The sequence below is a fragment of the Carettochelys insculpta genome, chromosome 3 (assembly GCF_033958435.1).
Source record: "Carettochelys insculpta isolate YL-2023 chromosome 3, ASM3395843v1, whole genome shotgun sequence".
Taxonomy (NCBI): Eukaryota; Metazoa; Chordata; order Testudines; family Carettochelyidae; genus Carettochelys; species Carettochelys insculpta.
The window spans coordinates 43,441,808-43,454,119 of NC_134139.1; the positions used below are offsets into that span (position 1 = coordinate 43,441,808).

A 12,312-nucleotide genomic window follows, 5' to 3' on the forward strand; every position below is an offset into this window, starting at 1 on the left:
CCATGTCACAAATCAATTTGTAGGCTTGTTTTGTCTCTTATTTAACAAAGCTCATTCGAGTTTGAAATGTGAATTTGTCCAGTTTTGTATAAATTCATGAGAGACTGAGCAATTTTCTACTGCTCCTCGCAGAGCATCAGGATTCTTATGAACCTGAACCGAAAGTGTTCAGTGTGTAGCGTTCAGTTCCAAAGACATGCTGGATTACATTTCCGAAAGAGGACATTCTTTTTAAACTGAATTTTGAAATGAATGTTCATGCTGAAGAAATAGACTAAAAGTGTTAAAATTATTTTATTTACGTTTAATTCTAAGACATTGAGTTGACTTGTTAGCTGAAAATTTTTGCTGTTAACTTCATAAGCCTAAAATTATATTTTCAACATTTTTCTCTAACACTTGGACGTACGTTGGCATGTATTGCTTTTTCCTTTGCCAAAAAAGGTTGTAGATGATTTTGAATTCCAGTTTCATGGGATGAACATTTTATTTTTATTATTAATGAAAGGTTGTTTCCCGAGATTTGAACCAAGTGTAGGATCAATGCATGACAATAGTTAGGGATGTTTGCAAAATCACTGTATGAATATCAAAATCTTTAGAAATACGGTAGTAAAATTGAGGATAGAATTATATTGGGCCTAATCCTGTGAATTGGGGAGTGACCTCCACTGTCACTGGACTGCTCCAACATTGAATCTATGCCATAAATTTTGTAGTGTTTATACTTTCTCTGTATGAGAACGTTAAACAGAGCTCCACACTGTGTTACTGTGTGAGTATGGAAAAAATTTATGGACTATGAAACATTTCACTTAACATAAGCTTCATCTACCCCATGAGGTGGATCAGTGCTGAAGTGATCAATCCACCGGACATCCATCTATTGTGTCTGCTGTAGACACAATAAATGGATCTCCGAGCTTGCTTCTGTCAATGCTGGTATTCTATCAAGACGAGATCAGTAGCTGGTGTCGACAGGCGTATAGTCCCCACCAACTTTACCACACTGAAGATACTGCAGTATGTCGACTTAGTTGGCATTAAGTAGATTGAAAATTCTGGTAAATGAAGACCAGGCCTTAGACGTCTAATTGACGAAGTGTTCTTAATCTGTAACTCTGGGAAGCTTGCTGTGTAATCACGCTTTTTGGAAGAAAGGAATTCTAGGACACATTTAATTTTAGCACATGAAATTTTATTAGTTGACATGCTGACATATAGACCAAGGGAAATTTGAACATTAACTGACATGGAAAGAAACAAGTCTGATTTAAGCTGCTATTGCCCTATGTACCAAATGTATTAATCATTTTTGCAAATTATATTTTTAATGTAAAAATCAAGATGGTATATTGATATGTGAGGTAATTGAGCACTTCAGAAAAAATAAAACCAAATCAACCTGCTGCTTAAAAAATCCTATGCGGTCTGACATTCAAAGTTGCTGCAAAGCCAGTTTCCCCTTCTTCTTCAAGGGGGAGAATTGAAAAGGTGATGAAACGTTGAAGAGCATAGAGAGTTATTTTGCCCAGTTTGGCCGGTGGTACATGGACTGATGAAATAGTTGGTGTTTAATATTAAAGGAAAGGGGCCTTCCTATTTCTTTTTTCTCTTCAGGACTCTTAGTCTGGATGGATGGGTGCTGCTTAAAAAAAAATCCATGTGAAATTAACTAAATGGCAGACGGGTGGTGTATGTTTGTTCAGGTTGGGAGAGGGAAGGTTGAGCGATTCCACAAGCTTTTTCGTTGTTATAGAGAACGTAAACGATCAGTTTATCATATTCTGCTGTGATTATTATTATTGATCAGAGGTTTGGATAGCAGAATAATTAGTGAGAGGGAGACAAGGTCAAAATCAATCAATATGCCTGAATTTTTTTAGTTGCACTTGACTACTGTAGCTTATCATGTATGTGGCTGAACATTTCTGTGATGACTTTGCTGGAGAGTACAAAAAGCTTTTTCTTTTAAATGTTCTTGCTTGTCTGAAATTTACTCAATAGTTTTTCCTGTCTAGAAAGGCAAATGTGTAATATGGAATTTTTTGTCAAACAGAGATTTCAGGTAGTTAGCATATTTAAGGTAGCATGTGTGTTCCTTTAGAATTCTTTAAAATAATATTTTAGAGCAAAACTATAAATAGGATGTTCCTGTGGAATATGTCATATATGATGATTCGGGCACACTAATGTTATGTCTTCACTTGTTTGCATACCAGAGAAATCACATTTGTGTGGGCTTGAGCCAGCCAAACCTGAGAGTCTACATTTGTGTTTCTAGACAAGTATATAATATCACGTACCTATGTATGAATGATCTTGCAGGTGTTTCAAGGGACAATATAACCAGGTTCTTAGAATCATGTGGAGAAACTTCGGTAACTTAATTTCTAATTGATCAAGTGCCCTTAAACTATAACATTAGGAATCTTCTTGTGATCACACACATGTGCCCTGCCTTGACATATGTACTGATGGCACTGCTAGAACATGTTACACTCACTTCTGTTTTGCAGAACTGGCTTGCAGTCATGGATTTATTGCATGAGCTGCTTTGATACCTTATTGTAGGACAAATGTTAATTCAACGGAGTGTATGCTGGTCAAAATGCTGGATGGCATTTTGGCATCTCTGCCTTCTTCCTCTCCCCTCCCCCCCGGGCAAAATCAGACAAAAGCATGCAGTAACAATTAATTTTTGTCACAGTGGACAGATAATGCTGAATGCAGCTATTGCCTTTGGGGTACCATCACTTCTGGTGTGGGAGTGCTAGCACAGTGTGGTGAGGATCATATTATTCTGCAGACTTGGGAGCAACAGCAGGGCTCCAGAGCTTCCACATTAAGAAACAGACCTCCATGGAGCTATATGAGAATCTTGCATTAACTCTCCAGCTCCAGGACGCTTGATTGAGGGATTCCATATTCATACTGAAGAAGGTTATTATTTTCCTGTGGAAACTGGACATTCCAAGCAGTTACAGGTCCATTGCAAACCAGCTTGGAGTTGCAAAGTCTACCTCTGGGTTTGTGCTTATGTAGTTTATCCATTTGTGGATGGCAAAAGAAATATTTCCTTAATAATAGCATGTTTTTAGATGGTTGGGTCCCCAGACAGCATTGGAACTCCTGTGTTCATCATTTGTTTGCCACAAGGAACAACTGAATATATTATGAATCCCAAAAGTTACACTTGAATAATTATGCAAGGTTTTGTATGCTAGATTGACAGATTTATGAGTACTAACATTAGGGAAACACAAGCAAGTTTTGTGATGCCAGCATGTTGAGACCTGCCTTGTGCTATAATAAGGAAATAGGAACTTTATTCCCCAGATTTCCCTGATCGGTGCCAGACAAGAGAATTTGCTGGACAACGGGAGGTCAATATTTTCTAGCACACTACTAACACTTCCACTGCTTACTATGCATTTAGAAGACATTTAGGGGTAATGTACTGCTAAATAACAGCACAGAACACTGAGAGCCAGGACTGGTGGCTGGAAACAAAGTTTATGGGACCACAGGTAACTTGGCCACACATGATAACTGGTTGTTTGGCTAACTAAAATTACGTCTGATTATGGAGTTAGCCAGATGAGAGTTCCAGAGTAGAGAGGTTCAACCTGTAGTAATTTCCTTTGGCTCCAGAATCAGGCTGATCAGCTATTAATGGACATAAAGATGTCCTACTCATTATCGAGTGACCACCAACAGCTAAGCAAAAATAAATTAGCTATCACAGAAATTAGTTTAATGTCATATAATTGGTTTTGAATGAAATGTTTTGAAATTAAAAAAGTCTTAAACTGTTCTTTGGCTAGCATTGAAAAATTTACTTGCCTGTTTACACATAGGCAAGGGGGTGGCTTGTTTCCACCTTTCACTTAAAAGTGTCCAGCATTTGTGGTTGTCGGGATCACCTGTTGAATTTAAACCAGTGTAGACAGCTGTTCTCAAGCAGCTATCCTGTGAAATCATGACTCAGAGCAATATTTATGTTGCTTGTTCAGAACGCTATGGTTAATAGGGTGTTGAGATCCAGAGGACTGTTTGTACTACCAGTAACAGTGTTAACATTTCTGTAGCCAAATTGATACTCATGAGAGTGAGAAACTTTCCAAATTGGTCCTCATGGAAACGGTGTAAGTGTCTAAATTTTTCAGGCCCTATTCTTAGCATTGTCAGTAAAGACTAAGCTGGTGAGGGAGTAATAAACCCAAATTCCTAATGAATTCAGTGGTGAATATATCCTTTAGTTAAACTAAATTAAAAATTAAGACAGCTTTTGATAGGTTGTTGCAACCCAAAAGTAATGTACTTTAATTGGCATCATTCGTTTTTGTTATGTGAACCATGTTAAATTTCTTTAAAAGTTAAGTACAGTGCCATTAAGAAAGGAAAAGTGGCATTTTGTATTGTCCAGTTCATCACTATTATATTTCTTTCTGAACATACTTCAGAGCAGGTAGCTGTATTCTTTTTTTTCTTTTTTTAATTCTTGCTCCTTGAAGTTTTAAGCTGTGTGAATCCAGAAAATTATGCACAACTTCCAGTTTATAAGTCATTGCCTCTTTCTGCAAACAGTTATACTTATATGATAAGAAATCTTCAATTTTGTAATATTCCCCTCCACATTGTCATATAGGCTTCATTCCACAGAGAACTGTCATTTGACAATCATTATCTCAAGAAAAAGCTCTGGACACAGGACATGAAGTTTCTCTCTGGGTTTTTTTTTTTAAACTATAGGAAAGCATGTTTTCCTGTCATGAGTCATGCTATGCTGAATTAGTCTTGGCATGCTTACTGTATTGGCTTAATGACCATTTCAAGATGGCGAGCATTAAACTTGTTAATGAAATACAAGTATAAGTTATATGCTTGTTGTTTATAGGATCCTCAATTCATGTGTGCAGTTACTGGGAAGTATTTAAATTAAAATGATCAAATATTTATTATGTTAAAATGAAATTAAGTTGCAAAAGATTCTATATGCTTATCAGATGAAATTGGTGTGAAAATGGGCTCTCCAGTTCTTTTGGATAGTCTGCAATGAATGAATTCTAAAGATGCTTGGAATCAAACTTCCTAAATATTTTTTATTCAGGGTAGTGTGACAGGTATTTTTACTCTTTTCTATTATTGCATGTAATTATTCTATTACATTCTGAAAACACCACATCAGTTCTAAATCAAACTGAGCTCCTTCTCTGAACACCTTCATGATGATACTGTAAATTAGGGAATGAATCTGATTGTAAGAATCTAACATTAAGTAGGCTTGTCTCTTCCATAGAGAGTATGTCAACTAATTGTCAATTTGTAATTAATTGGTAATGTAGCATTCTTGTGCAGCTTTACTGTCAAATATAAAAAAAAAAATTGACCTGTCCTTCATTCTTACCTTATAGCTCATAAAAAGTTAGTATGGCTGTCCGCACAGAGGAAGGTTTAAGAAAATGTCTTAAATAAAAAGCATGCTTCTTTTAAAAATTTCTGATTAGATTCAGAAAACATATTTCAGTAAACTCTCATATCCAGCAGTCCCGGGACTGGGTGGTTGCTGGATATTCACATATTCTGGATAATAGAGAGGTATACCTAGCAAAGCATAATGCTTAAGGAAAGCAAGATTAGATATTTTTGGGAGTAAGGGAACTTCGAAGTAGCATGGGTACTTCAAAGTGCCTGCTGCTAGACTGCTTGCTGGTATTTCAAAGTTAGCAACTTCAAAGTTCATGTGGCCAGAATTAAGCTAATGAGGTGCTGCATATGCAGCATAGCACCTCATTGCTATTCATGGATCCAGCCCACTTACATGCCCCCTTCAAGAAAGGGGCTAATGTAGACAAGCCATGTAAGTTTTTAAAAGCTTTCCTTTTGGGAATTATCAGTCAGTGTTTTTCCTTAGAAATTCCTTCTCTGAAAGGTGTTGTGATGTCTCTTCTTTTCTTTTGTTTTTCATTTTGCAGTGACAAACTTAGAGACTTTGTTCACAGCTGATGAATGTTGGCATTTGGCAGTTCAATTCCATCTTGAATGTGCTTATACATTTTTAAATTACTATGAATATAAAAAAGCTACAAAGTATTTCAGTGCAGCTAAAGACATGACCAAACTACAAATTAATTTGACAGGTAAGTTTTGTTTTAAAATGTTATGAAAACGTTCTTTAACTAGCTTTCTGTGGCTTGAGATTTTTTTTAAATGTCCAAGAAAAATAGAAGGTGAGGTAATGTTTCACAAATGCTTGCTTGTTAAGACCAACTGCTCATTTAGAGGAGGTGGACCGAGGCATGATACTTGAACTTGTAGCATATTCTGACTTTATACTGGCATCTGCTCAATTACATTTTGTGCTTTGCTGTCTGTAAACAGAGCTGAAAGGCTTCAGACGAAAATTAGGATCAACACATCCACAAATATATTTAGTGTTGTATTGTAGATTTTTATTAAATTTAATGTTTTTCTACCGTGTATTGGTAGTTCTTTCATGATTTATGAAAGACGATGTAATGGTAACTCTAGAAATACTATAAAGGAAATGCAGAGGGCTGTAAATAGAGGGAAAATTCCCCAACAATTTAAAAAGTTTGTATCTATCTAGACATGACAAGATCTTAAAAATATCTCTCCCCACATCAAATTGGCCAAGAAAGTTATCTACAGTGTCCATAGTAACTTTAGTTACAAGCTTTGAGCACATAGTTTTCTTGATCAAAATGAGAATACTTTATCCAATTCATGAAATCTTAAGTGTGGATCAGGCAAAATTATTCACTAGAAAGATCAAAAGGTTTTCTTTTGGTTTGTTTGTGTGGAGAGTGCTCATGTTTTAAAATCAGCTTTCCACCATTTGAGGACCTGCTTCATGTATTACTGGACTAGTACCCAGCCTGATGTCTTGAGGCGAATGAGTCTCCAGACCTGATTGGTGGCACGCTTCACAATCCTGGATATAACAAATGAAACCAGTATTTCATGGAGTCCAGCTTCTTCCAACTAAAAGTGGGTTTTTTTCCTCCTTTTAAAACTTAATGTTAGTAATCTTGACAGAAAAATGTTGGGTGCATAATGAATTTTCTTATGCAGTTTTCATGGTGGATTTGCACTATTGTGAAAGCCATGATGTGGAAACTAATTGCTAAAATAAAAGTCCTTCTTTCTACATAACTTGGAATATATTCCTTAACTTTCTAACATGTTCTTCATTATTCCATAATTTAAGGGATCATTTTTTCCTAATTGATTTTGATACAAGTTAAATAGCACCTTCCAGTTTCAGAGAGCCTTATTACTTTAAAGATTAACTAGTACAGTAAATGGTTGCAAAGCTGGTCGCAGTAGACTTGTTGAAAGTTTATATTGCTGTTGTTGAAAGGGTGTATGAAAGTGTAACATAAAATTGGTACTACCATCAAGACATGACATTCTGTTAGACTTTGAATTAAGTGGATGTTAACCTTGCAGTATGGAATATACTAGAATATTGACATTCTTAGGTGTTTTTTCTAAAGTTAACCCAAATTGTTTTAAGTACGCACATTTTAAAAATATCAGTGTCAAATCAGAAAGTAAAAGCTTTAACAAATTAAGGGACCAAAAGGGAACCCCCTCAGCCCCATCCCCACCCCCGCAAAAAAAAACAATAATGGCAGCTTTTAACTATTTTGTGATTTTTACCTAAAACAGTTATAACCATTTTTTTCTTAATAACGGGCTTTAGGGAAATTGCTAGCTCAAGTTTCAAGATTTACGCTAGAAAACTATTGTTAAGCGGAAAGAAATAGTTTGCACTGAATATATGTGTGCTTTCAGTTATTACTTGAGCCAGAGCTTAAGCTAGCCCTAGAAATGAATTGAGGTAATGATACTCCACTCTCAGCTAAACTTGTAGAGAGGCTGCTAAAGTACCGTATTGTGGTTTCTCTCAGTAAATCTGTCATTCATGAAGGATGTCTACTGTAAAGGCAAATTAAATGAACATGTTGTAGTTGTTGGCATTATAGACACACATACTTGACCCTCATGTTTTGGCTGGATAGGAGAAATGTTACATCATCAAAAATTTTTTTTCATGTGAAATGTACAACCACCCAGCAATATCATTTTAAAGCTTTTAAAACTAATGTCCTGATTAAAAATGAAGTATCAAATGATATCAAATTACTTAATCGTTAAAGTGTCTGGAGTTTTTTTGGGCTTCATGAAAATAAATACTGGTTTGTTTGGGGTTTTTTTTTTAACGGTGTCCAGTAGCAATTTCTGAATATTAAAGTCCGATACTTTAAGTATCAGGGTTAGAAATAAATATAAGTGCGCCTCAATTTTGCGGAGTACTTCACGTTTTGTTTTTTATTTTACATGAAGTTTGTACATTTTCCATAAGGTGTTAGAAATCCCTGTTTCCTCTTGATAGTCAATAAATATATCTTAATTTTCTCTAGGTGCTTTGGGGAAAAGGACGCGATTTCAGGAAAAGCAAGTAGCACAGCTTATACTTGATGTCCAAAGGAAAGATGATGTTGCCCTCCTTCACCGTGAGCTAAGCCCAGCACCTACTCCTCTAGAAAATTTAACAGAGGTATCCATTGAAAGAAATGGTTTGTTCTTAAGTAGATGAGAATTTTTAAAACTCATTTGACCACACAGAAACACTCCTTTTCTTGAATAGTAACAGGGAGGGAGCCGTGCTAGTCTATATACTATCAAAACGGAAAAGCAGACCAGTAGCACTTTAAAGACTAACAAAATAATTTATTAGGTGAGCTTTCATGGGAGAGACCCACTTCTTCAGACCATAGCCATACCAGGTGGTCTGAAGAAGTGGGTCTGTCCCACCAAAGTTCACCTAATAAATTATTTTGTTAGTCTTTAAAGTGCTACTTGACAGCTTTTTGTTTTCTTTTCTTGAACATTTGTGGAGAGGGGTTGGAGTGTGATTAGGATGGACTTACTATTTACTCTGAAAGAATTTTGATTATGATTGTGAGACTATTAGTAACGGATTTACTTGGTTTAATTTGTTTTGAGTTTTGTAAGGGAGCCAGAGATTAAGACAGTACTTCTATAATCTGTTTTGTTTGTACATTATTTAGATTTATAAATATATACAAATCACTAAAATGGGTGGCTTTTGTGTCTGTCTCTCACTCTCTAAAGTAAAACTAGCATTAAATGGGTAGAAATTAGATCTAGAGAGGTTCAGAGCCATTTCACTGAGGAGCAAAAATCATTCTGGGCTTCAGTCCAGACCAGTAAGGGTTGACAGTGCCTGCCATGCAATCCTGGATGCCTCAGAGGGCTTTGCTAGTGGTGATCACAACTCTCCAACCAACATGCAGGTCACACCTCAAGTGTCTGAGTAAAACTTCAGGCCTTGGTCCAGCAGCTCTAACTCCAGCAGTTTGCTAGCAACACGCTCTGGCTTCCTTGGTTACTACTTGCAGAGTAACCCCAACATGTTCCTAGTCCCAGATTTTCCCTAAAACATGTGCTCTGCAATGTCCAGCTCTCCCCTGGACAGTTCATATATGAAGATTTGTTCACCCCATATGTAGTTAATAATCAACAGTTTATTTTAACTGGAGTTACCAAACAACTCAATTTAAATGCAGTGCTGGATTGCTTAGATTAAAAGTAAAAAAAGTTTATTAATAAAAGGAAAACAGGATTTTAAGTGAATATAAGTATGAGAAAGTTCAAAATTATTATAAGCAAATAAATGCAAAAATATAAATCAAAAAATTTAAACCTTAATCTAGCAAATTTTGGTTTAAAGCTTTTGCTCAAGAGGCCCCTTCTCACCATCAGCATTCCAGCAAGATCATGGCTGACTCTTTCGTCAGTCAGGCTGTCTCCCAGAGGTCCAAAAGTGCTCATCCCTTTTGTTGCCTTGAAGATGACTGGGATTTTCTGCCTCTTTGCAGTTCACTGAACATATAAAGTGGATCCTCCTGAAGGTTACTCAGAAATTCTACTCTAAGTAGAATTTCTTAATGGTGATAGAATTAAATACGTTTCCTAATTCATAGAAGTGGGGCAGAATTCAATTTATGTGTAACTTCTGAATTTTACGTGTGTTTTTTTTGAGTGCACCCTTAAATTCTTCTATGTATTGAGTAATATGAAAAAGTCTACTGAATTTAAAAAAATTGCAATATAGAATGAACTGTAATTTTACATAAAAACATAATATAGCCATAGACTTTATGCTGAACTAGATGCTCTCGGTCTTATGTGATCTGTAATTCCATGTGGTAATGGCCAGTTTTAGGCTACTTCTTCCCTATGAGCTAGTGTGTGATTTTTTTTTTTTTTTTTCTTCTTGGCTACGTATGCATACTTGTGCTAATTCTCACCGAACTACTATGACAATAAATTGCACTGTAGCCACAGTAGTGTGAGTAGGAGAAGCACATAAAAACCAGTGTATACAGGAGTAAGCTGGGCCTCCACAGCAGTGATCCATACTACCATGACGACACTATTTGTATTAATATTAGGTCTGTGAAAGCTAGCCTGAGCGTGTGCGCAACTCACATCCTTAGCTTGTAACCTAGATGTAGCCACAGTGTCTGTGCTTGCAGCACAACAAATATATATAATATATATTTCATAACAAACAATTTCAAACTTAATTGTTTGTTGCAGGAGGGTAGAAGATTTACTGTGTGACTGTAAATCATTTACTGTCATTTACCGTGTGACAGTAAAATTCAGAGGCCTTTTCTGTAGTCAGACGTGCACATGATTCTTCTTCGAGTGTCCCCGTGGGTGCTCCACAATAGGTGAGGGCTTGCCCGGCGCCGCAGATCGGATCTTCCAAGCAGTTTCTGCCGGACCGCGCATGCGCCGGCGCGCGCCGCTCCCTTGCGCGCTCCTGGCCATGTGCGCGATCTGGTCCCCGCCAGTTCCTCTTAACCGCCGTCGGCTGCAGACGGAATCCGACTAGGCTAAGGCCAAATAGCGTATTCAACAACTTTATCTGTTTTTTCTTTGAAGTTTTTCAGTTACTTAGGCTACTATAAGTTAGCCGGTTGTTATTTTGAAAAAAAACAACAACAAACAAGCTACGAGAGGGACAGCTCAGCCCAGTCCCAGTAACAAGCGCCGGAGGCCAGGAGCTAGGGCCATCAGCCCTCCTGCTGAGGCAGGCCATCGGACGGGGAAAACAGCACAAAGAAGGTGCTAAGTACCCACTTAAAAACTCAAAGACTCACCAACAATGTCCTCTTCAGGCTTTAAAAAATGTGAGTCCTGCCGAGAGGCGATGCCAGTGTCCGATGGGCACAGTCTATGCATAAGGTGCCTGGGGGAGTCCCATGTGGCACAGAAATGCGCCTTCTGTGCTAAATTAACAACCAGAGCACGGAGGGACAGGGAGATGCGGCTTAAAATGCTCCTTTTTGATAAGGCCCTCCAGCCAGACATGCCGGAGCGGCTGCAGCAGGAGGGACCCTCCGGGGCCCTTAAAAGGAAAGCTGCCTCCCTCACTCCATCAGTGCAAAAACGGAGGAAAGTTTCTCCTGCCCGATCCCTGCCGGCAGCAACAGTGAGCGGAACGGGAGGAGCAAGCAGCCCCCAGCCGCAGCAACAGCTGATCGGCGGCGGCACGGAGAACCACGTGGAAACGGCTCAGCCTCTGATAATCAGCCAGCCGCCCCGCACCGCAGGCAGGGCGGCGGCTAAGCAAACGCCGGTACCGGCGGCACCGCAGACAGCGGCACCGACCCCCAGGGAACCGGCGGTGCAGGGCGCGCAGGCACGTAGCCTGCAGGCGCAGAAGGACACCGCACGTGCGGCACCGCCTTCGAGTGTGCCTAGCACGGTGCCGACGGGGCCGGGATCCCCCGCCCATCAGGGGGCGGAGTTACCTCCTCCAGGGAGGGGGAAGGCTGCTCACAAGAGGAGGCACTGCAGCCCCTCTCCGGACAGGGCTGTGGAGCTGCTTTCTCACAGCCCTCCGCTTATGTTGCAGACTCCAACCAGAAGGCAGAGGTCCCCCCTAGCCTACCCGGAGCCGCCTTCTCCATTTTTAAAACCAGCCTCACCATAGCTGGCACCACCTTCACCCTTCCTGGGATTTGAACCGCTGGACTATTATGCTAAATCGCTCTCTCCAGTGTCTCGACGATCTCCCTCCCCCAGACGCAGAGGGTACGCACCAAGGGAATGGTCGAGGTCACCTTCCCAGGAACAGTGCCTATACTGCCATGGTCGTCCCTACCACGCGGGGCACGGACACCATCGGCAATCTACTAGGGAAAGATCCCCACACACTACCTCGTACCCCCGAGGGCAATC

General features: G+C 39.0%; 1 protein-coding gene across 2 annotated transcripts in view; it reads left to right on the forward strand.

Moving 5' to 3' along the window:
* TTC27 (tetratricopeptide repeat domain 27) overlaps window positions 1-12,312 on the forward strand; it is a 173,887-nt gene that overhangs the window by 23,333 nt on the left and 138,242 nt on the right. For both annotated transcript variants that reach the window (XM_074988551.1, XM_074988550.1), the window contains exons 6-7: window positions 5,979-6,143; window positions 8,454-8,590. In XM_074988551.1, coding sequence (XP_074844652.1) covers window positions 5,979-6,143; window positions 8,454-8,590 — 302 coding nt within the window. The remainder of the gene's footprint in view (window positions 1-5,978; window positions 6,144-8,453; window positions 8,591-12,312) is intronic.